Genomic DNA, 27,529 nt, shown 5'->3' with positions numbered 1-27,529 from the left:
CCCTCCCCGCCAGCGCGCTGCCACCCTAGGCTCCGCCCCTTCTGCTGTGTGTCAATCCGTGCCCAGCCTCCCTCCGCGTGCACCTCTCCCCTCGCTCGCGCTCATCCTTCCCGTCCCTCTCCCGGTCTCCCTGCCCCAGTCTCTCTGTGTAGCCGTTCCTAGTCCGGCCCTCCCTCTGGGCCGCCCCTCTGCCCCTGTCTATGCCCACTTCCATCCCATCTGTCTCTTTCTCTAACACACTCTCTGCTCCGTAACCTTGGGAGAGGGAAGCTTAGGGGGTGTGGAGAGAGCCCCGTGTTCCTGCCCAACGGAGGGAAGGACGGCAGGGCAGCACGGAGAGGCTCCCAAGCATTTTCCAGAGCAGGCCAGCCCCGTCCCTCCTGGCTGCGCCCTCCCTCATGCTACCAGCCCCTTATGGACAACGGGTGGAGTGACCCCAACCCCTGCCTATGACCTTGGGCCTTTACAGTTAAACTGGGCTTTGGAGAGGGGTCTCTCTGGTCTCCCTCCAGCGGCCCTGAAGGTGACTTCTGGGCACCCCTGGCATCCAGAGCATGCTCCTAGTGGGGACATAGCTCTGGGTGCTGGGCCCTCAATGGCCCCAGCGATGGGGACACACCACCCAGAGATGGTGACGGCTACCAAGGCCACATGATGCGGGTCACAGGCCAGGGGGCCTTCAACCTGCTTCACCTGTGCCCGCCTCACCTGTCTCCTTTCACCCGACATGGGGACTTGCCATGGGGGCAGCTCTCCCCAAACCTGGACTCCTTATACTCTCCAGGGAGCCCAGCATGTCTCCCTGCTGTCCGTGTCTGGGGTTGGGACCACATCAGGGCAGCTGAGGGACCTCACCAGACTTTCCCAGGGCAGACGTGGAGGAAAGGGGTGAGGGTCCCTGGACATCCTGGGGAGGGAGTCTCCTTCCCGCCCCTCAGGAGGGCAGACTCCGGGGCACTTGCTCAGCCCGCAGGGAAAGCACCCAGGAGCCTGGTGCCCAAAACCTCAGCCAAGTTTCCCTTTTCTGCACCCTAGGAAGGAGCCAGCCTGTGCCACTGGTTCCCATGGAAACAGAGCCCTGTGCCGCCCCCTCCTCTGCGTGCACTTGCACACCCTTCTCCATTTGTGTGTGTCTGTGCCAGCTGATCAGCTCCAACTTTCAGGTCCTGGGAGGAAGAACAGTCTGGAGCAGTTGACCCACCGAGGGAGGAGGAGTTTGGAGTGCCTGGGCTTCACACTGGCCAGGGACTCAGTGGACCCTGGAGCTGACCACGGCGGCGCCCCGGGCAGAGGAGAGTGCAAGCCCCCTGCAGCTGTCTGGTCAGGGCAGAGGCTGAGCTCCTTGAGAGCCTGGAGACGTGGTGATCTCGGCTCTGAGCAATCGGGCCCCCCCACCCAACCCCAAGCAGGTTGAGTCCTCACAGTGGCCTCGGCAGGGAAGTGTCGTTATCTCTGTGGATGATGAAAGTGAGACCCAGAAAAGGTAAAGGATTTGCCCTAAGTCACTCAGTCGTGTCTGACTCTGCGACCCCATGGACTGTAGCCCACCAGGCTCCTCTGTCCATGGGATTCTCCAGGCAAGAATACTGGAGTGGGTTGCCATATCCTCCTCCAGGGGATCTTCCCGACCCAGGAATCGAACCCACGTCTCTTACGTCTCCTGCATTGGCAGGTGGGTTCTTTACCACTGGCGCCACTGGGACCTAGAAAGTGACAAAGCTGGTTCACAAAGCCCATTACTTTCATCCCTAAGTGATATACATGGCTAAGACCCTGGCAAACCTCCCAAGCTGCATACGTCAGCTTGGGAACTCACCAGTCGCGCTGTCCAAGAGAGACCTGGCCATTATTATGGCCTAGTCAGCATGAGGCAGGACCAGAGAAGGCCCCCATCCCCGCTCCTGGTTTGGGATGAGGGCTGAACTTCCATTGCCAGATATGCTTTCTTCTAAATTCACAAGTTAATGAGCTTCAAGGAGCTCATCTTAAGAAAAAAAACCCAAGTGAGCTTTTTGAGCCAACCCAATACAACAAAACAGGGCAGCTGCCCACACGCCCCACCCCCCACCAGTCCTCTAGCACCTTGGGCCTGGAGAACCTCCAACCACAGCTGCCACCATGAGTGTGCCCCTCATAAAACACACATGGGGCTGGCCTGCATGATGTGTGCCCCCCGTCTCTTTTCCCCCCAGCACCTACAGGGGTTTTTCCAGAGCACTCTGAGCTGGTCCTGCCCAGGCCTGTTGGAGAGGCAGGAAAGAGAAAGGTTAGGAGAGTGTGGAGGTCAAGGACACCCGGAGCAGAGCTCCCCACATGGCCCTCAGCAAGCCTAGCAGTGGTATGGACTCATAGGCGGCGGCTAACTCTCCTTGTGAATGTCTGAGAGTTTCTGGAGATTCCTTGGCAGTGCTGTGCTGCTGCTAACTCACTTCAGTCATGTCCGACTCTGTGCAACCCCATAGACGGCAGCCAACTAGGGCTGATCCTTGGGTCGAGAATATCCCCTGTAGAAGGAAATGGCAGTATTCTTGCCTAGAGAATTCCATGGACAGAGGAGCCTGGCAGGCTACAGTCCATGGGGCTGCAAAGAACTGGACATGACTGAGCAACAGTACTTTCTTTCCAGATCCAACTTCAAACCCTTCCTCCTTGGTACCCCAAACCTGGCTTCATGGGGTCCCCACTCTGTATCCTTTTTTCAGACTCCTTTGAGCCCTGGTTCTGCTTACGGCTGGCTGAGAGGCACAGGAGACAGACAGTAGTTTCAGGGTTTAGGTCCTTGCTCCACCAAGAACCCCTATCTGTGAGGAAAGCCTCTCTGGGTGGTGGTGGGTCTCCCCAGGCAGGTGGAGGCCCCTCCCCACAGGAGTTCAACAAAAGTCTGTTGCCCTCAAACAGTGCTTCCCTGAAGGCCACGGCACCCAGGTGCCCCATGAGTTGGCACAGCTGTGGCTTTGTCTCACTTGGCTTTATTTGTCTCTCACTGCCTGGACACCTCTTCCGCTGCCCGCCTTTCCGGGGCTGGATGGAAGCCCTGGAAGACCTGAGATGATGCCTGGGAGGGAGATACAGGGGTTCACTTCATCTCACCAGACTGTCCCAGCTCCTGTCCAGGCCTCAGCCAAGGCCAGCCATCCTGGTGCCTAGCCTGGGACTCCACCCAGCTCCGGGGGCAGGGCGCGGCTCCCCGGTGGATCCTTCCTGGGCGGTGCTCTGGGTTTGAAGTGAAGTGAAATCGCTCAGTCGCGTCCGACTCTTTGCGACCCCATGGACAGTAGCCTGCACCAGGCTCCTCTGTCCGTAGGATTTTCTAGGCAAGAGTACTGGAGTGGGTTACCATTTCCTTTTCCAAATTTGGTGAGGTCAAAGGACAGAAGCTATACGCCTCCCTCCTGGCCATCGCCGGGCACCCCCGCACCTTCCCCCTGATGTCATGTGAACCTCAGGGTGGCCAAGGAGACTCCACACCCCCAGGCAGATCCACCTGCCCTCCACTGGGGCCTGTGCACACTCCAGGCAGCCTCTGCGCTGACCCCCTCACATGGGGCCCTCGTCTGGCTCGTCGGCCTCTCCTCAGCTCTGTGAGCAAAGCCGCTAGCCTGTCTCTTGACCTCGAGGTGGGGCTGGGGCATCGGCTGGGTTCCTCAAACCGCAGGGGATCCTAGAAAGCCCTGAAGACGGTCTTTAAAAAAGAAGATTATCTCTGGCTGTGCTGGGTCTTCGTTGCTGCACAGGCCTTCTCTGATCATGGCGAGCAGGGCCCACTCTGGTTGCAGTGGCAGGCCTCTCTTACTGCGGAGCATGGGCTCTGGGCACTCAGGCTTCAGTAGCTGCGGCTCGAAGGCTCGGTAGTGGTGATGCACAGGCTCAGTCCCTCCTCGGCTTGTGAAATCTTCCAAGACCAGGGATCGAACCAGCCTCCTGCACTGGCAGAGGATTCTTATCCACTGAGCCCTGAAGGTTTTCTTTAAAGCCCCTTTCTTCTGGCTTGATGTGAAGGGAGGGTTCTCCTCATTGTCTTCAGCTCACCACCTCCTAAAACTCCCCCTCAACCTCAAAGCCTGACTCCTGGGTACCCCTAGCGTGGGGAGGGCTCAGGCTATTGAAATTCCACATCACTGCTGGGCAAAGGTTGGGGCCGGGTGGGGTTATCTCCCCTCGCTGGGTACTGCGGTGCTGAGTTTGTAGGAGGGGTGACTGTTAACTGCTCCAGGAAAGGCACATCCTGGAAGTGCAGGAAGGATTAGGGGCCACAGAGAAGGGGCATCTGAACTATAAAGAGCCACCATTATCAATGTTTCTTGGGGGTAAGTTGTGTCCTTCCTACCCAGCCCACATCCAGTCTGTGCCTTAGTTTTCTCAGCCATAAACAGGTGACAGTAAGTGTCTAGAGTGCTTGGTAAAGGGTGCCCTGGTGGCTCAGCAGTAAAGAACCCGCCTGCCAATGCAGGAGACTTGGGGTCAATCCCTGGGTTGGAAAGATCCCCTGAAGAAAGAAATGGCAACCCACTCCAGTATTCTTGCCTGGGAAATCCCATGAACCCAAGAGCGTTAGCCTATTAACAAACAGTGTTGTGATAGTTTTAGGTGGATAGCAAAAGGACTCAGCCATACCTACACATGTATCCATTCTCTCCCAAATTCCCCTCCCATCCAGGTTGCCACATAAATTGAGCAGAGTTCCTTGAGCTGTATAGCAGGTCCTTGTTGGTTACCCATTTTAAATAGAGCAATGTGTACATGCCCATCCCAAACTGTCTTTACCCCATTCTTTGCCCCCAGTTCTCTAAGTCTGTGTTTCTGTTTTGTAAGTAAGCTCATTTGTATCCAAGATGAGATAGTTAGAGAGCATCACCGACTCAATGGACATGAATTTGAGCAAACTCCCGGGGATAGTGGAGGACAGAGGAGCCTGGTGTGCTACGGTCCATGGGGCTCCAAAGAGTCGGACATAGCTTAGTGACTTAACAACAATCTCTTAGTAAGTCCAGGAGAAATGCTTAGCACACTTCCTCCTTTATACTCAGAGCCCAATAAATGAAGCTGTTTGTCCCCTCAGGTAGCCTGAGTGGGCCCCTGGCCATCTGACTTCTTTGCACACCTGGAGCCAACTGGAACTAGCCTGGCCAGCGCCTGGGACCTGGCCCATGTGGCGTTTCTCTGGCAGAACCCGCCACCTGTGGCTCACGGCCTTTGCTCTGCGGTGGCCAGGCTGGCAGAACTCCCAGGGCCTCCCATCTGTCATCTGTCCTGTCACAGGAACAGCAAGGACAGATGGATCACATCCTCTTGGAGACGGGCCTCCCTCCCATGCACCCACAGGGAACGTGGGCTGGCAGCGTGCCCGGGAGGAAACCTCCGGGGCCACCAGGGTCAGGGCACCTGACTCCAAGTCCTGGCAGGACTTCAGCGTATGGGACCTTGACTCAGCCACAGGATTTCTCAAGAGCTTCACCTGCTCAACCGTGAAACAAGGATGACACTCTGCCCGCTTTGGGGAATGTCTTGAGAACAGATGAGACCACAAACCTCGAAGGGGCTTTGTTTCACACACAAAGGATGAGCATTTTAGGATCCCAGCAATTTAAAAACTGGGAAAATATGTAGTTTATTTCTCCCTGTGGCTATTTCTGTCAGCTGCTGAGCGCCACCCTCACCCAGGGTTATCAGAGCCTACAAGTGATGCTCCCTGAACTGAGCTCCTTTGAAGAGTCCAGTGCCCTAGGCCAAGGTTTCTAGATACTAAATTCAACGAATGGCAGCCTTTCCCAATTCACAGGGGAAAAACCAGCTTGTTTCTTAGGACTATTACTTCTGACCATGTTGGACTAGGTAACTTGGACTAAATTCCCAACTGAGGACAACTAAAAGCTGCTCAAAAAATATTTTTTGAAAGTTTGATTCAGTTTGATTCAGGAGTGCCTGCTCTGTTGCTTCAGGTGTATTCAACCCTTTGTGACCCCATGGACTGTAGCCCACCAGGCTCCTCTGTCCATGGGAGTCTCCAGGCAAGAATACTGGAGTGGGTTGCCATCTCCTCCTCCAGGGGGTCTTCCTGACCCAGGGATCGAACCCGAGTCTCTTGTCTCCTGTATTGGCAGATGGGTTACCACTATCACCACCTGGGAAGCCCTTGATTCAGGGGTATCAGGGAGAAAACAAGGCAGTAAAAAGTCACAGGGCCAAGATCTGGAAAAAGAAAGAAACCCAGAGACACCTGGGGCTACTTTCTCCCTAAAGGATGTGGTGATACAGCAAAGATGCTGAGCAGAGCTGTTGACAGCCTCTGGATCTAAGGAGGTCAAAACTAGGGCCACCAAGAGCAGGGAGGTTGTCTGAAAAATCCTTCATGCTTTACGTTGGGACCCCAGACGGCTTCATCCCCAAAGTATGAATGACCTGGAAACAGAAAAGTGCTCCAAGGCACTGCAAATCATCTCAGTCCCTGAAAGTCAATTAAAACAACTTGGTTTGCAGGATCACAAGCCATCTGCCCAATGTACACATAATCCTCATGAAGCAAGTTAACCTCATTCTGCCTCAAATTAGTTCTATAGACTTACAGATAAAGTATGTGGCACTTAATTCTTTCCAAGTAGGCAAGGAGACAATACCAACAAAAACCGAGAGAAACAACCAACAATAGAAATAGGCTCACAGAGGCTTCTTATTAGGGAGTTACTGAACTTAAACTATACCTAGTTTGGTCACATATATAAAAGACAGGCAATACTGATAGAGAACTAGAAATTATTTTTTAATCATTTTCTGTTTTTATCCCATCAATTTAATTCTTAAAATGCAAGGGGCTACAGTTCCCTATGCAGGAAACAGATGAAAAGCAAGCCAAGACTGTTCTGGGAAAAGCCAAAAAGAGGCGACTGTGCCACGTTTAAGGATGCTGGTCTGTGTGTGTTGGCAGTAGTGAAAGTTGGGACACCATCCCAATTTCTAGTAGCAAATTTGTTGCTGGTTTGTAAGATGCAATTAAAAATAGACACCCCCTGAAAACTCAGCAGATTCTTATCTTAAAGGCCTTTGCTCCTTTGAACAGGAACCTGCCTCCCTCTTCGCTTATATCTGCCCAGACCCAGCTCTGCCCCGGCCCAGAGTAGTCATGGCAAAAAAAAATGAGAGAGAAATAGCAGCATTTGAGTATTTGTTTTGTGACAGTCCCCTGCCAAGGGGTTTCCACACATTGTTACATTATTTACAACCCTATGAGATGGCTATGACTCTTTTCCCATTTTACAGGTGGAAAAACTGAGGTCTGGAGGACCTATGGATCATGTTCAAGGTACCCTGGTCACCATACACTAGAGCCCAGAGTGAAGCCAGGTCTGACTGCTCCCAGAGTGGGCCCCACCCCACCTGCTCATTGTTGAGGTGACCCCTGGATGCCTGTGGTCAGAGGAGGCCTTGAAGTTCCCTCTCCACACTCATTGAACACCAACCACATCCAGGGCCCCAGCCTGGGAGAGCTGAAAGACCCAAAGCTAAGGCTTAGCCAGTGAAAACACTTGAATGGATCCGAGGTCCTGTCCACTTCCTGTTCTCTCTCTTCCTCTCCCCCACTTCTAGAACCCAGGATCTGACACAAAGATGGAGAGGGGATGACACCTGGCCACATGCATGGGACTGAAGGAGTAAGGGCCATCGTGCAAAACCCCCTTGTGGCCACCAGATCTCTCCTGGAAAAGCTGGGTAGCTGTCGAAGAGGCTACTTTCTGGGGTGCCGCAGGTGAGCCCCACTGCAGCCCACAGCCTAGGTCCCTTCTTAGGAAGCCAGTGCTCAGAGAAGGGCAGAGGGGCAGCGGCGTAATTCCCAGCCCAAGGTGCAGGCGGGGGCTCAGTCTTCACATGGGCCTCCTGCACTCCCGGGGCCAGTAATCTGGGCCGGGGTCTGTGGAGGGGTGGTCCCAGTGCCTAGGAGTGGAGGGCTCGGGGCCACGAGGCTGAGCCTGCAGCTGGCTCAGGCTTGCTTGATGGCTTTACCTGATCAGTGTGGCTGGACAGGAGGGGTCTCGGGGTCAGCAGATAGTGGCATAAGGTAAAGAGGGGACACAGGGGGAAAGGGCTTCCCGGGGGAGGAAGTGAGGGCCGGGGAGGGAACAGGGCCAAGAGGGCAAGTGGGGGCCAGAGGAGAGGAGGGAGTGAGCAAGGGGCTTGGAGAGGCGCAGGGAGGGGGTTCCTCTAGGGGGACAACAGGCTCTTCCTGGTGCTGATATACTGCAAGGAGGAGAAGGGAAACACCTGGGGGATTCTGTTGGCTCTGAAGTTCAAAAGAAGCTAAGTGTGTTTTTAAGAATGAATGAATGAAGGGGTCATGAGCAGAAAGTGGGGTGCAAAGGGATTAGCAAGAGGGTGTCTGGTAACTGGAGACAGGGGACAATCCAGGCCTGGATGCCAGCCTGGGCTCTGGCAGCAAAAGTGACGGAAGTCCTCTGGTCCCAGCCAAGTCAGTGGGGAGGCAGGCAGCCCCGTGTATCACCCTGCGGCCATATCCGTGCTGTGGATTAAGAACCAAATGGGGGAGGGCGAGGAGGTGGGAGGGGAAGAGCCGAGCTCAGGCCTGTCCATCCTGGCCACATCCCAGAACCTTCCTCCTGGGCCCTGGGGACCCCAGATTCCAACCCTTCCCTTCCCGCCCCCATCCACAGCACCAAGGAATTACGGGCTTGGGAAAACTCACTCACTGGGGTCCTAGAGCTTCAGGGAGGTGACCCGGGGGATGTGGAAGAGCTGCGTCTCCTCGGAGCTGGTGGAGCTGCAGCATTGTCGCAGGGGATGAGTCTGCGAGCCCCAGGCCCAGACCCTCAGCCCCGACACAGGAACAACCCAGAGCCCAGAAGAACAGGGTTCCCCAAAGCTATGAACAGTGAGTGTGTTGCAGCAAGAAGGCTTCAGGGCAGACACCTGGAAGAACTTTCTGGCCCCGGAGCACCTCAGAGTGTGTGGCTCTTCGGGGTTAGGCATAGGCTTCCCTGGCCTGGAGGGGTGTGTGTCTCAAGAAGTGGGGGTGGGCAGCAGGGGCTGGGCCCAGCAGCTGGAAGGGCTCCTTCCTCAGCCCCTGCCCCCACCCCTAGTCCTAGCAGTGACCTCACCTGAGGCGTTTCCGGATGGGACGGAAGTACTTGGAGGTCTTGATAGCAAATACGATGCTGGGGATCAGGAAAAACGTGCACCACCCCAGGCAGAACCAGAAGGCGTTCTGGGACGGAGGATGTGGGGTCAGCACACTGTGCTGGGAGCGGCGCCCTCCCATGCGGCTCGACACCCCCAGCCCTCCACGGACTCAACAAGGGGCACGGGGACGCGACCTCAGGCCCGAGGGGAAGGACCGGGGTGTGGGCTCACGCCGCCCCCTCCGGAGGCCTCCCCATCCACGAGCCCTGGTGAGCTGGGGCAGGACGCTCACCCAGGGGTCAGCCACCATGTCACACAGGATCACACGGCCACTGTCCAGGGCTGCGGAGAGGGGCTGGCAGGTGGCAATGCGCTGAGTCACCTGTGGTGCCAACATGAGGAAGCTACATGCCGGCACTCCCAGACCCACGGGCGTTCTGGGAGGTGACAGGGATGCGGGCGGGCGTGGGAACGCAGAGCAGCGAGGACCCGCTGACGTCGGCCCGTCGCTCACCCCCGCGCTCCCCACCCCATCAGCAGCCTGTGCTAAGCCCCTGCGGTGTGCCCAGAGATGTCCTCCAAGGCACTCGCGCTGGGAGACGACACGTGTGCACACACACAGTGCACTGACACGCTCACACCCACACGCGCATGCAAACAGCTCAGGGCTAAGCAGGACCCCCTCAGCCCGGAGCAAGCGGCAGACCGCCTGCAGAAGCTGTGATCAGTAAGGGCCCACAGGAGAAGGGGGGCTCTGACACGCTGGCCTCAGACAGGCTGGCGCGGGACCAGCGTGAGCAGGGGCAGAGGCCGAGGGACAGCGCAGCCTAGAAAGCAACGCTGGCCAGTCCCAGCCCGGCCATGCTCAGGCCTCGGAGAAGGGCTGTGGCAGAGGTTGGGGGTGGGCAGAACTCAGCATCCAGATGCCAGGTTTGGGAGTCTGGGCCCAGGGCACCTCCAGGGGCTCTAGCGGGCAGAGGAAGGGAAATAGCTGGGAGCTTGCCTGAGGCCAGGAGGGTCTGAGCCTCCACTCACCTCCTCTCTCACCCAGGCCATGTACTGGGAGAAGTAGCCCATTTCCCGCTTCAGGAAACACTCACTTTCCTGCAAGGATGAGAGGAGTCCTGGGCTGGTAAGAGTCCCAGGGCCAGCAGCCTTGTCCCCCATGCCTGGCACCATCAGGACAGGCTGAGCTGTCTTTCCTGGGAGCCCCTGGTGAGGGAGCAGGGCTGGAGAATCCTAGGGTGTGAGGCCCCTGTGCCTTAACTGCTCAACTCACCTCCAACTCTGAGACTGCCCCCTGTCCCTGCCCCATGCCCCCCACTCACATTCCTCAGGATATGGGTGGCCCGGGTCGGCAGCTCTCCTTTCAGGTGAGTGACTCTGTCCAGGACACCTGAGATCTCCAACTGTGGGGGAGGAGAGAGGATCCATCACGGAACGGCCACCCATTCACTTGTCCGTCCATTAACTCAACGTACGACACCTGACACACTCAACTTGGGATGGGGGATGTTAGGCCCCAAGGACACAGAGGCCATATACGGCAGTCCCCAGGGGTCTGCCCACCCAGCCTCATGTTTTTCCACCACACCCTCCACCTCCACTGGGACAGATCAGAGCAGGCAAGGTTTCGAGTCAGCTGAAAGTCACGTCCTTCCTCCCTCTACTGCCCACCCTCTCCAGCCCTCCGTAGCGGCCACCTGGAGATGTGGGGCAGAGGACGCCAGTGCCTGGACACTGCGGTTGAGTTTAGCCTGAGAGAGAGATCAGGGCTGGTTAGGGGAAGGGCTGGGTAGGAGGGAGGGTTCACAGCATCCCCCCTCCTCTTCCACACCCTCTCCCTGCCTCTCCTCTCCAGGTCCCCCGCTCCCTGCGCGTCCAGACGTACCACAAGGTTCTGCTGTGGGAGGATCTTCTCCTGATGGAGGTGTTGGAGCCCTCGGGCCTCTTCCTGCAGCTTCTGCCCCAGCGTAGCATTGCCCTGAGGGGGGACAGATCAGAATGGCACTCTGCCCAGGCCAAGACAGCCTCTGCCAACATACCCTTCACCAAACTGCTCAACAAGACACACTGCAGGGCGTGGAAAGGGCTGGAATCAGAGGTTGGGCTCAGAGGCAGGAAACTGAGGCCTCCTGAAGCTCGTGGACCACATCTGGGTTTGGGGGCCTACCTGAGCCCAAGTTCCAAGTTCAGCCCTCACTTGCTCTGCCCACCATGGGGGAACTGGGGAGGGCTGTCTGTGAGATGTCTCGAAAAGAACTTCTTAAACTCTCAATATTTATAAAGACAAAGTCTTCTTTTCTCCAGTAGATTTTAAGCTTCGAGAGGCAATTGTCATGACAGCTGATTCCACCGTCCTCACAGCATCTGATCCTGTGGATGCTAGAAGCCGTGTGGACCTAGTAATGCCTGCCCAGCTGTGTGACGTCAGACCACATCTGACAGCATCTGATCTGAGGTGGGGGACAATCTGCTTTAGAGATGAAGGCCCAGAGACGTAGGAAGATTTGCCCAAGGCCCCACAGCAGTTGGTGGTAGAGTTTGAGTCAGAACTGACCCTACAAAACTGACCCTTCATCCCAGTGAAGGGCCCTTGGTGGTGGGGGCCCTCAATCCTCCGCCTTTGCCCTCATCCCATCCCCAATTCATAAGAGACACGGGTTCAATCCCTGGGTTGGGAAGATCCCCTGGAGGATGACATGGCAACCCATTCCAGTATTCTTGCCTGGAAAATTCCACGGACGGAGGAGCCTGGCAGGCTACAGTCCATAGGGTCACAAAGAGTCGGACACGACTAAAGCAACTTCACACACGCACACACACCTCCCCAAGTCAGGCACTCTTGCCCATCCCCTCTCCCTGGCTTCTGTCTCCAGCCTGCCCAGCAGGGTCGCTGCTCCCTTCTCACTTGGGTCTGGGACAGTCCCTCCAGCTCCTGGACCAGCTTCTCCACGTCACTATTCACCACTGGCTTCTGGATCTAGAGATAGACAGGAGAGGCCAAGAGGGGATGAACCCCGGATCCCCCAACCCTAGAATTCCCAGTATTTTCGAAAGTACCCACACCAGCTAAGTCTACTATAACAACACATCACTCACAGTGGGTTTGACCTGAAATTGTGAAATATATGAGACATTTTCCATTAGGAAAGAAAAAAAAAACAAAAACGAGGCACCCTCTGGTGTAACCCAATGGAGAGGCAACTTCCCCCCAGTTTTTGTAACGGCAGAGTGTTCAGGACCATGGACAGTGACACCTGTGGTTGGGTGGGGCGTATTCACTCCCCCTCAGCCTGGGATGGGGCTGGGGGGTGGGGAATGGGGTGTGGGTGGTGGCACTCTGGGGCACAGGGTCTGGGGACATCCCCAACAGAAGAGGCCCTAGAGACATGTAGGGAAGTCAAGAGAGAATGAAGACCCCAGATGAGGTGAGACAGTAACCCACCCCCACCTCCTCTGTAGGCCCCTCTGATCTACCAAGGTCTGGCCTGAGGTGCCCACTGCTGACCTCAGCAAGGAAGCCAGGGTAGTGAATGCTCTCGAGCCCACTGCTCTGCAGAGCCTCCAGATCCCGACGGGCGGCTGGGCTCAGCAGGTCCAGATTCTTCACGTCCACTTTGAGCTTCTGCAACTCCTGCTGCAGCTTGACGGTGTACTGGGAGGGAGGCGGCAGGCTGGGGCCATGCTCAGTGGCTGAGCCAGGACCCCAAAGCTGCTATCCTAGGTGAGGAACCCCTCCAGGCCCTCCTTCTGTATATCGAGGACACTACCAGCCCCAGACAGGCTCCAAGCAGGTCTCTGCTCCCCATGCTCCCCATCCCCAACTCTAACTCACCCTCACTAAGACTCAGCTCTCCCCCAGCATCTGTCTGCCTACTGTATAGCAACACAGACCTTCCAAGGTCGCCCAGTAGAAACAGCTTTCTTGGCCCATCTTTATTATATCACCCTGTATTAAGGTCTTCGTAGCATGCTATTTACTTATTTAACATATAGTATACTATGTGCTTTGGGCTTCCCTGGTGACTCATATGGTAAGGAATCTGCCTGCAATGCAGGAGACCCAGGTTTAATCCCTAAATAGGGAAGATCCTCCGGAGAAGAGAATGGCTGCCCACTTCAGTATTCTTGCCTGAAGAATTCCATGGACAGAGGAGTCTGGCAGGCTATAGGGTTGCAAAGAGTTGGGAATGGCTGAGCAGCTAACGCAAGCATGCTGTGTGCTTAATTATATCACCAAGTATGCTATTTACTCATGTGGCTGCTTGTCTATTAACATCAGCCCCACGAGAATGCTATCTTGTCTGCTCAACTCTGTACCAAACCAGCAGTGTCTAGAGCAGAGGTTCACATGTGATGGGCGCAGTGCAAGTTTGCTGAATGGGTAAAAATGAATGAATGAATGAATGGACACAACCAACATTTCTAAGATTTGTTGTTGCTCAGCTGCTCAGCGGTGCCTGACTCTTTGCGATTCAGTGCCCACGGACTGCAGCACACCAGGCTTCCCTGACCTTCACTATCTCCTGGAAGTTGCTCAAACCCATGTCCACTGAGTCGGTGATGCCATCCAACCATCTCATCCTCTGTCTCCCCGTTCTCTTCTTGCCCTCAATCCTTCCCAGCATCAGGGCCTTTTGCAATGAGTTGGCTCTTCACATCAGGTGGCCAAATTATTTCTAAGAGCAGTTTAAAAAGGAATTCGACATTTTCCAACCATTGCTGGGAGAGATTTAAAGGGCATGAAATTCAGCTCCAAGTTTCACAGATGAGAAGCTGAAGCCAGGAGGGGCATCAGAGGATGCAGCTCAGCCTACCTCTCCCCATCCCCCACAGTGCCTTCCTCAGGGGAGCAAAGGCCCATCCTCTCAGAAGCCAGAACCTTAGAGAAGGTTTTAGGCATCAGTAACAGACAGGTACACATGTCTCCAGATGGGCAGAGGCCTCCTGGGGCCTGGGAAGGCACAGCTTGCTTATTTATCTCTGCATCATCAACTCACTATTACCTCCTTTGAGGACAAGTTCTCCTAAGGTCATATTTGGAATGCTGCCAGATGGCCCCCCGAGGGCTGCTCGAGCCCTCTGGACCTGAAGCTCTTCTGTGACTTGGACCCCTTCCCTGGACCGGGGCGGAGAGCACCCCCTCCTTCCAGTCAGCGGAGCACAGGACCTCGTATCAGTGCCCAGGCCCCTCACAGAAGCCCTCCCTGGCCAGCCTTCACCCTGTGGCCTCCCACAAGGACAGAGTCTGCTGTCGATTTCCCATCTGATTAGAGCTGCTGAAGGAGGAGGTGGCTGCCGCGTTAGGGAAACTACCCAGGTTATACAGTTTAAGACACGGAGTTGGGACGGAAAGTCTGGACCCCTTGGCTATGCTATGCTGTGGGCTAGGAATGGATGGTGAATTCAAAAGGAGTTGGAAGTGGACTTCCCTGCCGTCCAGTGGTTAAGACTCTGCACTCCCCATGTAAGGGGCACAGGTTTGATCCCTGGTTGAGGAACTAAGATCCCACATGTCCCATAGCATAGCCTAAAAATAAATGCATAAAAATAAAGCAACAACAATGAAAATGCCATGAAAAAAATAAAAGCGGCAGAAAATGCAAGTAGATACTTAAATAAATATTTTTCAGAAAGGAGTTGGAAGGATTCTGAAGAGAGTGCAGAATCAGGAGTTAGTGTCTTAGGAGGAGCAGGAGGAGGACAGGAGGGGTATCTCTACAGCCTCTGTGAACCCTTGGGAGAGCCACATTCACAAAGCACATCTCCTCTCAGGAAGCAGACTTTCCTTCTCTTTGTTCTAGAACTGTCTCTTGCCAGTGTTAATAAGTTTCTCCAGTTCTACACACCAAGTTCTGGCAAAGTCCAATCGTTAGGGAACAGGCTGGTGGGGGGTCAAATCCTGACATCACCTACGGGCTGTGTGCGCTCAGGAGGGGGCTGCGGGGAGCCCTGCTCTAGTGGTACCCAACTTCATCACCATCATTTTCACCGTCACTCCCCTCCCCAACCTCCCCACTCCCAACTGGAGCATCCCAACCAATGCCTGTCCTGGGTCAGGACACACACCCGAGTCCTCTCCCTCACTGTCGCCACCCTGTCTGGTCTCCACCTCAGGTGCGTTGCGTTTTCCTGGGAGCACAGCACTCTGAGCTGATCACAGCCTCCAGGCACTCATGCACCCGCCCACACACTCTGGAACCTTCCCTGGGCTCTAGCCCTGGGCCATGCCCTGAGCTTGCACCTGGCTCTTCTGCCCGGAGGCACCTCCATCGCTCTTGCATACTTCTCAGTTTGAAGGAGAAGTTTCCTCCATAAAGGCAAGACCAAAAGAGGGGGCACCTGCAGGATGGGGGGGTCCCCACTGTGTTCCAGAAGGTTCTCTCACCTGGCTGATATCCAGGTGCTTCTCCAGGTCGTAGGAGTCATTGAGCTGCAGGACGGTCCAGAGCACGGCCCCTTGCTTGCACTGCCTGAGGATGGACATGGGAGGTGAGAGCAGGGAGGGCAGGTGTGTCATCCCAACGGGACACCCACCTTAGTGCCTCCTCACACCCCATCCCCCAGGCCAGGCTGCCCACTCACTCATAGGCCAGGAGGATGCTGAGGTTCTTCTTCAGGCCAAGAAGTTGGGACAAGTTCACGGATGGCGGCAAGTTCCCTGGAGTGCCTACAAACTGGGGATGGGGCAGGAGGGAACGGGCCTGGAGCAGGGAGTAGGGGATAGGGCCGCCCCAGCTTCCCAGGGCCTGGTTCCCTGCTGCCCTGGCACAGCAGAGACCACACCCCTGTGACTTCAGCCCACACCTGCCTCTACCTCCAGTCACTCTTGGGCCCTAAATCCTGGCAGGGACTCTCTCCAGGAATCTCTAGGTGGGTGGCCAGCCTGCTCTTCAGCAGAGGATCTGGACCAGCATCTCAGCTCACTTGCTCAGTGCAATAGGGAACCAGGATCCCCAGTTCCCAGACTTAGTGTTAGGAAACAGAGGGGCTCATGTCTGGGTGCCATCCCTCGAGGTCCCTGCCTGGGGCCCGGGGACTGGCTCTTTTCTCTGACTCCTTATTTACTGGTAAATTTCCATCTCTCTTCTTAGCCATCTCCATCATTCTTCCTCTCCCTTTTGCCCTCTGGCCCCCTCTGGCTCCAAAGTTCCTTCTGAACCTCCAGTTCTACCCACATCTCTCTCCATGTCCCTCTGGGCCCAGGGCTAGGTAAGCCCACCTCGTACAGCTCTCCGCTCTCCCAGCTCTGGCACACCAGCGTCTGCATGTTGCCGCCCACCAGGAAGGTGGAGAAGACGAGGAGGATGAGGGGCACAGCAAAGAGGAAGCTGAAGCCCACACCCCTGAGGAAGGTGGGGGGACACGGTTGAGATGGGCTGAGCGGGGAGGATGCCTTGGACCATGCTCTCCATCCCCATTCTGCATCCTGGGGCCACCTTGGTCAGTGAGCCGGCCCCAGGGCAGAGCCCTCTGGGGAGAGGACCTCACAGGATGTGGCCTCCAGGGCAGGAGGAAGGACTCAGAACTGGCGACTGCCCCACCTCATCCCGCCCCATCCCCGCTCCATGCCCTGGCTGGCAGCCTAGAGGAGAGGGCAGCCAGGGCTTCAGGATGAGGGGGACACATGTATACCTATGGCTGATTCATGTTGATGTATGGCAAAAACCATCACAATACTGTAATTATCCTCCAGTTAAAATAAATAAATTAATTTTTTAGAAAAAGAGCCAGGGCTGCCGGTCTCTGGGCCGAGGGCACTTGCAGGTGGCCAGCTCCAGGGCTCAGCCTCAACACGACTCCCTGGCATGGCCAGCCATGACTCACCCACGACTCACCAGCAGGGGCAGCCACCTATAGCCTCTAGGTAGGACCCGTACGACCATCCAGAGCTTCTTCACGAAGCTTGGGGAGTGAAACATGGGCTGGATCTCACTCAGCCCTGGGCCAGGCCCCTTTGTGCAGTGCCCAGCCTGCGCAGCTGAACGTGGCAGCCCTGGCCTTAGAGATGACCTAGTCCAGGGACGGCAAACAGAGTCTGCCTCTGGTGCCACCTGCTAGTGGCTGGACACAGGGTTAGGAAGGATTCTGAGCTCAGAGAGGAAGGTGCCCATTGATTACTGAAGCTAGTGAAGTTGCCATTTCCTTCTCCGGGGGATCTTCCTGATCCAGGGCTCGAGCCCTCATCTCCTGCGCTGGCAGGCAGACTCTTTACTGCTGGGCCACCGTTGTCCATCTGGGCTCAGAGAGAAAGGCCTCCATCAGTCACTATAGTTGCCGCCAGTGGGGAAGGGGAAGTGCTTCTTCTTTGCCATTCCTGCTCTAGGCCAGCCCTCTTACACAAAGGACACTGAGGCCCAGCTGGGTTATAATTCACCCAGGGCCATGCAGCAAGCTGGCCCAGAGCTCAGTCTCTTGATCCCCAGGACCAGCTCCTGTAGTCACACCAGGAGCATGAGAAGAATGTGCCAGCCCGGAGGGCAGAGACCCTTCCCCTCTTCCCCAGCCCTTCTTACACCATGAGGAAGCGGGCTCCGGCTTCACCCTTGGCTTCCGAGTGGCTGGGGTCCTCTCTGGCAGATAGCCCCCAGATGCCCAGGTTGAGGCCCACCAGGTTACAGACCACCACAAGCAGGACCACAGAGCTCAGCACGCAACCTGCAATCCACCTGCCAAGGAGGAGGTGGGCGTCAGGGAAACCAGCAGGGGCTGCCTGAGGACCTACTGGCTGGGGGAGGCGCCTAGCCCCGAGGCTGGGGCTTTAGAAGTGTGACTTCCTACAGGGTCCTCAGGCTCAGATCCCCACAGCGCACAGCTAAGTCAGGGGCGTGGAGGCCCAGTGAGTAAGGGGTCTTGGCTTAAATGGAGGCAGGGACTTAGTACAAGGAGGGCTGACTAGGGCTGGAAACTGGGCCCAGGGTGGCTGAGAGGCTGAACCGCCCACCCCCCCTGCCCCCCGCGCAGGTTTCCAGACACCTGTATCTCTCATATCTCTGCACTTCCTCCAGGAAGGGGCGGCTGCGCTCTTCGACCTCCTCCAGCGCCTGGCTCCAGCGAGAAGCTGCCTCCCAGACTGGGAACGCTTCTCCCATTGTGTTTAGCTCCCTGGGCTGCTCAGCCACCACCTTCTTCAGCTCTGCCCAAAGCAGCAGGGGCTTAAGGGATGGGGAAGACCCCCCAGGGGCCCAGGAAGGAGGAGATAGACAAGAGGAACATCTGGGATGCATAGAGATGGCCTAGCGGGCCTGCCCACCCCAGAGGGCAGCCTTCAGCCTCCCCCCGACCCCCACTGCCTTGCCCTTTTCTCAACAAGCTTCTTTGGTAGGGGTGTGGTGGGGGGCATTCTGAACAGCCGGCCTGGCCCCTGGGCAGGCCCTCACCTCTGACCATGTCGGCCGTCTGCAAGGCAGCTAGGGTCGGGAGGGCGTTGAAGGTGGTGTTCTCCTGCCGGAACCAAATGAGGCTGTGCCTCCTGCTTTCCACCTGGGGGCCCAGCTTGAGGGACCCTTGTTTCACCAGGTCCGGAGGGAGAGCATCCCTCGTGGTGCTCCCAGCCCAGGAAATCAGGGAAATGCACGTCCTTTTGCTCTCTTGGTCCCTCTCCCTTCCCTCGGCCCAGGCTGACTCAACTCCCCCAAACATGGCTCCTTTCTGTCTCCACCTTCCTGCCCTGACTATCGAGGTAGACTCCCAGCCAGTGTCTCATCTCTCCCAGCCATTCTGCACAGCACCCTCTGTTTCCCTAAAGTCCAGCTCCAGGCTATTCTTCCAGCCTCCGGTTCCACTTCCTTCCTCCTGGAATAGTTTGCTCTAGTCACCCAGCACAACTGATTCACCAGTTCCCCAACCCTGGCATTTTCCAGGCCCTGGGTCACAGGTGCTGACTCACGCTGCACCCTCCCCCCACAGCCCGTCTCCACCCAGGAGAGCCTGCCTGTTTTCTGGAGCTCAGGGTGTGAGCTTGCTCCCTAGCCATCCCCAGCCCACACCTCATGGGGATCCTGGCCCTTCCTTCTGAACTCCAGGCCTACCTCCCCCACCAGACCGTGCATGCAAGGACCAGCACTGTGAGCCTCCAGTCCAGAGTGCCACATGGTAGGTGAGGCCCTGACTGGACCCAAGCCTGAGGTTCAACTGGGCTCCCACCCCAAAAGGGAAGAACTGAGGTCCCTCACTTTTGAGTTCCCAGGCAGGTGGGAGAAAAGTCAGGGAGACCAGGGCAGGCACTCACCTCCCAGACCATGCTGTAGAAGTTGGCCTCTGGGACGCCTTCCAGCCGATGTAGGACGTGGTCCACGGAGGGCACCTGAAATGGTTTTTTGAGAGGGGGTTGTTATGACAAAGTCCACGAAGAAGCCTGGGAGGGGTCCCTGGGGAAGGATGGGGGCAGAGGCCTCTGAATACTCTGTTCTCGTGTATACGATGGGGACCACCCCAGCCCTGACAGCCCTGGGTGATCGTGAGAACTCAAGAAGCTAAATCGGGACTTCCCTGATGGTCCAGTGGTTAGGAATCCACCTGCTAATGCAGGGGACGTGGGTTCGATCCCTGGTCTGGGAAGATCCCGCATGCTGTGGGGCAACTAAGCCCGTGCGTGCTCCACAACAAGAGAAGCCACTGTAGTGAGAAGCCTGTGCCCCACAGCTGGAGAGCAGCCCCCACTCGCCGCAACTAGAGAAAAGCCAGAGCAGCCACGGAGACCCAGCACGGCCACAAATAACACAGCAAGCAAAAAGAAGCTCGAGTCACGTGAGGCTCACTGGCACGGGCAGGGGACAGGATGGCGGTCATTGACCCCAGGCGTCGGAGAGAGGAGGGGCAGCTGGGGAACGCGATTGGGTGTTCGCTCCAGAAGACACCTGGAACACCCGGTGCCCTGGAGCCGCGGGCAGAGCAGCCCCCTGCACCCCCAGAGGACTCAGACTTGGGCCGGCACCTGGCTGAAGTCTGCCCCCAGCTCCAGGCTGTGGCCTTTGTCCAGGGCCCCTGCACAGCCCTGGCAGTGGGGCTCCTGCAGTAGAGCCAGGAGGCGCTGCTGGTGCCCACGGAGAGCCGGGACCAGGGCCTCCTGCCCCTCCTGCAGCTCCACGGAGGTGGCGTTCAGGCCTCGGAGGTGGTCCACGGAGACCTGCAGGGCTGAGAGACCCACAGCCAGACTGAGGGGCCTCTGCTGCTACCAGCGTCCTCAGAGGCCTTGGGGGAAGTCCACCATTTTCCCCTCCCCCAACCCAAGGGGCCTGCTGGCCCTTGATCTCTGTAGTCGTAATGGAAGCGGCCCCAGGGCACATGAAGCCAGGAGTGGGCAGAGAGCGCAGAAAGGCAGGGATGGGCGAGGAGAAGGAACGGTAGGGCTGGGCGAGGGTGGGGCCGGGCCCCCCGGAGACACTCACCCTGTCCCAGGCTGAGCACTGAGGCCAGCGCCTCATACACGGTGCTCTTGAGCTGGGAGTGGATCGCCGTCCCGATGCTGCTACCGATGTCTGGGGAGCACAGGGCAGTCTGCAGGGCGGCCCCGGGCCTCCCCACCCTCCCTCCGCCTCCCCGGCTGGGCCCGATCCCCACCTCCTCAAGGACGTGGATGAGGGAATGAGAGGGCCCCCAAGGCAGAACCCAGCCCAAACCCTCACCATTAAGTTCCTCCAAGACTTGCTCCTGAGGAAGGGAAAACTGCTCTGCCACGGCCTGCAGCTCCTAGGCAAACACAGGGACGGAGGTTGCTCTTCCCCGTCACGGAACAGCCGGGCTCCCATGCCTTCCCCGGCCCTTCCTCCCACCATGCCTGCACCTGGGCGTCCATCCTGAGAATAGCAAGTGTGGTTATGAACGCGACTCTCCAGCAGGGGGCAGTCAGGTGCACGCCAGAAGAGGCACCCTTTCTAACGTGCGGGCTAAGCAGGAATTTGCAGGCCCCACCCTGCTCTGCCCCGCCCACCTGGGGGCGTGTGGGGGTGAGGGGCTGCTCGATGCTCACCAGGGGGACCTCGGAAACCAGGCCCCGGAGGCTGAGCAGGGTCTCCGGCACAGCCTTGGCACTGGGGCCCATCTGCTCGTGCATGTGCTGGTTGGTGACAAAGGCAGTGACCACGCCGATCCTGCGGGGGCGGGGGAGAAGGGGGCGGCTGCTGGCTGGATGCCCATGGCCCCTCGGGTCTCAGCCCACGCCTCCCGCCTGACCTGGGGGCCCCTCACAGCAGCACGAGGGTGGTCAGCAGCAGGAACGTCACGAGGACAGCACGCTCGCAGGCCATCGTCCTGTGCTCCATCTTCACTCGACCCCCGCAGCGCCGGCGGCAGCGCAGACAGCAGAAGCAGAGCCCCGCGGCGGGCATGGCCAGCAGGTAGAGGCCGGCGATCACAGCGCACACCACGTAGCCGGCCTGGTACCGCACCACCTGGGCCAGCCGCGAGGCATGAGGGGCTGTGACGACCTCCCTCCCCAGCCCTCTGCCGCCTGACATCAGAAGCGGGTGGGGGGCAGGGGGCACCTTGCCCACATCTATCTCCTTGTGAGGGGCACAGTGCCCTTATTGGTATTTGCGGCTAAGTCATGTCTGACTCTTCTGCGACCCCTGGACGGTAGCCTGGGCGGTAGCCGCCAGGCTTCTCTGTCCATGGGATTTACCAGGGAAGAATACTGGTGTGGGTTTGCAACTTCCTTCTCCAGGGGATCTTCCCGATCCAAGAATCGAGCCTGCCTCTCCTGCATTGGCCGGCAGGTCCTTTTCCGTGGAGCCAGCAGGGAAGCCCCATATTGTTATTTTCCATCTTACAAACAAGGGAACGGAAGTCCAGGGAGCTGGGGCTCCCTGTCGCAGGTGGCACCAGTGGTAAAGAACCCACCTTCCAACGCAGGACTCATAAGAGACGCAGGTTCAATCCCTGGGTCCGGAAGATCCCCTGGAGGAGGGCGTGGCAACCCACTGGAGAATGCCGTGGACGGAAGAGCCTGGTAGACTACAGTCCATAGGGTCGCAGAGTTGGACACAACTGAAGCAACTTAGCACGCACACACGCCAACCCCACAACCACTTAAGGGCAGAACTGTGGTTTGAAATCAGGTCTGTGGACTGCTCACAGAAGAGAGGAAGCAATGCCTGAACCCCACCCTGGGGATCACCCAGCCAGCTGGGCTCAGCTGAGGAGGCCTGTCTCCTCCTGCCCCAGATGCTCACACCTGAACACCCTCCCCCAAACCACCTCCATGCTCACCTCATCCACCTTCACAGAGGCCGGCTCATTCAGCAGGGTCTTTATCAGCTCTAGGGAAAGAGTCAAGCTGAGTCTGGGGGCAGTGGCCCTGCCTCTGTGTCCACCTCCACTGCCAGGCTAATCCCTCTCCGGAGGGGGTCCTCCCACCACACAGCACCCTCAGAGAAGGCAGTGTCACCACAGACCAGTGCCCACCTTCCCTGGCCTCCGCAGGGATACAGGAGGGTATTTCTGAGGGCAGGCCTGGCCCAACCCTCCCTCTGGCCTCCCCGCCTCCCCCCGGAGGAAAGCAGCAGGAAAGCTGGTTAAAAGCAGAGAAGAGGCCTGGTCTAGCAACCCTCCCGGCTGAGTTAAGGGACAGGCTGGGGGCGGGGATGGGGAGGTGGGGGGCAAGTGTGGTCTGGCCGTCCCTCCTGGTCCTTGCAAGCCCCTTCGCAACACCAGTCCCAGGGAAGACCTCAGCCGGCTCTTTGAGAACTTTGAATGTATCTTCTCTACTCTAGGGCCGAGAAACGGAGGCTCAGGGAGGAACAGGGGCTTGCCCAAGGTCACTCAGGAAGGTGATGTTCTGGGAGCTTCTGGGGAGGAAGACGGGGGTGGGGAGAGCTGGGGACCCTGCCCTCCAAGTGGCTGCCGAGGGTGGGCGCGCCCCGCGGTGGACAGGCGATTAAGGTGAGGCTGGGGACCCAAACTCGTCCAGGCTCGTCTGGGGGAGGGGCGCACTCACCCGCGGGGAAGGGGTTGAGCTGCACCACGGAGAGGAAGCCGCGCACGGTGCCGTACAGTGAGTCCAGGGGTCCCGGGGCGCGGACGCGAGGGGGCAGCCAGCGGGCCTTGGCCGCCGGGGCGAAAACCAGGCGGTCCGCCGGGCCGAGGGCTCTGCAGCCCGCCGCGCCCGCCCCCGGGAGGGTCAGGACTGCCCCCAGGCCCAGGCCCAGGAGGGCCGCCAGGAGGTCAGGCGAGCGCACCATGGGGTCGGCCGGTAGGCTGCGGGTGGGAGGACGGGGTTCAGGGAGCCGAGAGTGCGAGCGGCGCACGGGGCAGGCCGCGCATCCTTCACCCTTCTCCGTCCCGCCGCTCTCCAAACCTGCCCGACAGGTTTGGGCTACCTGGGCATCCGCCCGAGCGCGCGGCCGGGCCAGGGGTGGAGGCCTGGGCTGGGGGTGGGGTGGGGGTGGGGGCAGGGCCTGCTCCCGCCCCGCCCCGCGGCGGCCTCGGGTGGGGGCCTGGCTGCCCTCTGCCCTCACCAGACGCTCTTAGGAGGGCTTAGCCTCCGAGCTGAGTGGGGGCGCGCACGTCAGTGCCTCAGGATTATGGAGGATTGCCCAATTTCAGTGCCCAGACTCAGAAGCCAAATTTGGAGCCTGGGAAGACAGCCACCAGGTGAAGGACTGCAGGGGTGGCAAGACCAGCCCCCCGGGCCCAGGAACCAGGTTCCTCTCTCAGCTTCCCCGTGGGCCTGTTCTTTTGGCTCTAGCCATGCCTGCGCCCAGGCCAGGTCAGGCTGGAGCAGAGAGGCCACCAGGCTTTGTCCAGGGAGGCTCTCTGATGAGTCACTCAGATGGGTCCAATCCTTTGGGAGGGTGAATCCTGGCAAAGGTGTGCCCTTTAGCCCAGCAATGCCCCATCCAGTCATCGGCTAAAAGAACTGTCAAGAATATGCCCAGAGATGTGTCTGCACAGGCTTCTGTTTTGTCAGTGGCTGTGAGCCCAGTACGCAGAGGGTGCCCATAGCTGAGCATGTTGGAGGAAATATTTGCTAAATGGATGGATGTTCCTGGCAGCATTATTCACAATCCCGGAAACAGCCCTGATGGAACCATCACTGGGTGGTGGAGAGACTGGCAAAATGAGCATCTCACACACTGGGCCGTCAATAAAGAAAATGATGTGGAAATGGCTAATTTGAAAGGTGCTCAGTGTCTTAACAAGTGTGAGTAGCTGATGACAAATAGCGGGGTACCTGGAGTGAAGGCATAAAACCACGATCGTCTCCAAGTGGAACCTTGGGCAATTTCTCATTCTCTTCTCATCTGCACTTACCTAATGTGTGTGCAACAAACATGCGTTACTCATGTTCAAAGAAGTATGAGAAGTTTGTGAGTGGCCACAGCGGCCACCACGGAGCCCCGGAAGGAGAGGATGCACCTGTCTGCAGGACCCCCCGGCTCAGGCTTGGTTTGCAGTGTGTGTGAGGGGAATAGGGGTTTGGACTGCTCATGGGGGTCTGCGGTAGAGAGGTGACTCAATTTTATATTTTTTTTATATTTATTTACTTGGCCACACCAGGTCTTAGTTGCAGCATGCAGGGTCTACCATCTTTGCTGCAGCACGTGGGACCCAGTTCCCTGATCAGGCTCAGAGTCTTAGCCACTGGACCACCAGGCAAGTCCCCTGAAGTGCCTTAAGCTTAAGCCATGGCTGGGCCTGCAGCAGAGCCCCGACCAGTCCCACTGCTATCCCCGCGGAGCTGGGGGTTAGGAGGATGCAGTTGTGGAAAGAACAGTCTAGTTAATAACAAGGTGCTGACAGGAAATGGAACCTCATCAAAGGGTGACTCAGAGACGAGGATCAGGGCAACTCGGGGAATGGACTGGGGTGCCCTAGAAGGAGGGGTGTCCAGGGCCAGCACTGACCCCTGGAGCCCAGTTGCAGCTGTGGAGGGAGGCCCCTGACCGCTCGCCCTGTAACTGTGTCTAAAATGCAGGCTGTGCCCACCCTCACCCTTCCCATCTGACTCCCCTGAGCTCTGCACCTGAGCTGGGGACACCAAGGCTGCCATCAGAAAGGGCTGGTCTCCCCAAAGCCTGCCTGCTCCCCCTCACCGTCCTCCTCCAGTGTGAGCTGCTGGAAGGAATGGCTTCCCAGGCCGTCACCTTCTAACCTGAGTCCTGCTGCCAGCAGATGGAAATAGCCCCTTCCCGGCTTGTTATAATCCACCTGTGCAATCTCAGTAACTGCCATTTAGGGTGTTCTGTGTGCTTTGACTTGGGTGCACCAGCAGCAGGGAAGCTGAGGTCCTAACTACCTGGCGAGGATTAGAAACCCCTGGGGCTTCGGGAAAAAAGCAGCCCAGACCCCCAGGTTCTGTCTCCCCGCACACCCCTCTCTTAACAATTATTACTGAAGAAGGAACTCGTAGGGCCTGGACTCCATCTTAGGCCTGTTCATGCTGATCATGCTCGGCCACCTTTCCAGTGGACTCTGAACTCTGTGTTCAGTGCCTATGAACACAACAACAGAAGGATAAGACCCCCTCCAGACAGGGGAACCTTGAAGATCGGATCTAGGTTACTCATCGCCTAAGAGAAAGCATACGCTAATCACCCCTTCCTCCAGACAGGCCATACATTTTTCTGTATCTATCAGAGTGTAACCCCTGGTTTATTGATTATTGGCTAACTGTTTGACTGTTTGAGCACATGAGCACATAGCAGGTGAATGATGGGCTTACTGGGATTGTATTTTCCTTGGTTGATGTAAGTCTCAAGGAATTTGGAGTGGTGGGTTCAGACACGTACACATGGGGTATAAAAGATTTTCACAAATGCTGGTCGGGGTCCTTGGCTAAGAGGAGACTCTGCCTTGGGCGCACCCGTGTAATAAACTGCACTCCACTATCTGCACTGTCCTTCTGAGTGAATTTGTTTCCCGGAACGTGTGGCTACAACATTTGGTGCATTGGCTGGGAAACTCCTCACTTTGAGGAGACAGGTCTCATTTGAGGCCACCCCGAGGCTTTGTGGCTTGAATCTCCTAGAGGGGGGAAGGTACCTCTCCCCTCTGGAAGAATTTAGCCTTTCAGTGCCTGGTTTCTTCGCTTTGGTAGGTAGTGAACGGCAGCAAGGGAACTGAGCGCTCAGGTGAGGAGGAACCCACCCGGCAGGGTGGAAGAGGGGGCCTGATCACCCGCCCTGGGAGGGACTAGAAGGGGCACGGACCCACAGGGTCCTGGAATAGGGAGGCAGCAGTGATTGCTTGGTACACAGGTCAACGAGCATGCTACGGTTTAGGAAGGAAATTTGTGAAGGTCATTTAGGAGGTGTGTGCACGCTGTCTCAGGGAAAATTATTACCAGTGATCGCCAGGGGATTTTTAGGATAGGAAACTGGTCCTTGTATGCTCGTATTCTGCCCTCCCCCAGGACGTGTCCCGTCTGCTGTGAAATTCTTGACCCCCTCGGAATTGTTGGGCTAGAAGGAAGGGGATACATAAGTGAGTATGAATTGGCTTTTCCGGAGATGGCCTGGGACATGGGATATTTAACCCATCTGTGTTTTCATCCGCCCCTGATCAAGCCCACCAAGGCAGAACGGACTTTAAGGGAGAAACAGTCTTGGACCACGTGGTTTCTGGTTCGGCTGTGCTGACTGGCAGCTGAAGGCATGCCGATCCCCCTTCTCCCTCTGGGATCTGGCAAGTAAGGCTCTTCTCACCCCAATTAGGAAGGAGGCAGAATGGCAATTTAAATGTCATTGAGTGGAAATATCAGAAGTACATAGGGTACTGAGAACTTCCTAGACAGAACGAAAAGGAAAAGTAGAAGGTCAGAGAAGGTAAGCAAGATGGGAGGAAGTGAATCTAAGGCAACTGTATTGGAGTGCATGATTAAAATTTAAAGAAGGGATTTGGAGGAGACTATGGGGTGAAGATGAAGCCTAACCACCTCCACATACTCTGTAAGGTCGAATGGCCCTGTGTGGGAGTAGGATGGCCACCAGAGAACACCATGAACTTAAAAATAGTGGAAGCAGTCTATACAGTAGTCACAGGAGAGCCAGGACACCTGGATCAATATCCATATATTGACTCATGTCTAGGGTTAGCTCAAGACCCTCCTACTTGGACAAGGTTCTGTGTCCAGAAGGGAAAGGGAAAAAAATATTAATGGCACAAAAATTGACTGATGATAAAAAAGGAAATTCTACAGGATTTGGACGGGTCGACCTTCCCCCTCCCCCATACTGGATAATGACGCGCCTGCCTCCTAGTGCTCCACCAGGACCGGAGGCGCCTTAATGGCCGATCCAGGGCCAGGTGAAGTCCTGCACCAGCCGCTGCTCCTCTGCCAGCTCTCCCCGAGGTCGTAGAGCCGCCACCTCGGCAGGCTCGGATCCCGGTGACAGAAGCCTCTGGCCACCACTTCCAGGATCTGGCTCCAGCCAAACTGCCCAAGCTATACCCGTCTCTC

At 57.2% G+C, this 27,529-nt stretch overlaps 1 protein-coding gene across 4 annotated transcripts; it reads right to left on the bottom strand.

Annotated features, from left to right (window-relative positions):
- On the bottom strand, nt 6,737-23,451 carry PROM2 (prominin 2). 4 transcript variants are annotated; one of them, XM_018054832.1, is made up of 24 exons: nt 23,066-23,448; nt 22,339-22,388; nt 21,319-21,521; nt 21,101-21,221; nt 20,757-20,820; nt 20,520-20,609; nt 20,066-20,265; nt 19,361-19,435; nt 18,510-18,573; nt 18,106-18,265; nt 17,646-17,798; nt 16,352-16,475; nt 15,715-15,806; nt 15,518-15,602; nt 12,638-12,784; nt 12,038-12,109; nt 11,018-11,110; nt 10,830-10,883; nt 10,455-10,535; nt 10,162-10,230; nt 9,419-9,508; nt 9,105-9,211; nt 8,693-8,767; nt 6,737-8,509 (listed from the first exon to the last, which is right to left on the bottom strand). In XM_018054832.1, exons 1-23 carry the CDS (start codon nt 23,307-23,309, stop codon nt 8,704-8,706), a joined length of 2,502 nt encoding a protein of 833 aa, XP_017910321.1. In that variant the 5' UTR covers nt 23,310-23,448; the 3' UTR covers nt 6,737-8,509; nt 8,693-8,703. The 4 variants fall into 4 exon arrangements, 3 of the variants coding, with proteins under 3 accessions (XP_017910321.1, XP_017910320.1, XP_017910322.1); XM_018054831.1 differs by having other exon boundaries at nt 8,697-8,767; XR_001918763.1 differs by lacking the exons at nt 6,737-8,509; nt 8,693-8,767; nt 9,105-9,211 and having other exon boundaries at nt 9,461-9,508; nt 11,953-12,109; nt 23,066-23,451.

The sequence above is a fragment of the Capra hircus genome, chromosome 11 (genome assembly GCF_001704415.2).
Source record: "Capra hircus breed San Clemente chromosome 11, ASM170441v1, whole genome shotgun sequence".
In the NCBI taxonomy this organism is placed as follows: Eukaryota; Metazoa; Chordata; class Mammalia; order Artiodactyla; family Bovidae; genus Capra; species Capra hircus.
This window is presented reverse-complemented; position numbering and strand designations above follow the sequence as displayed.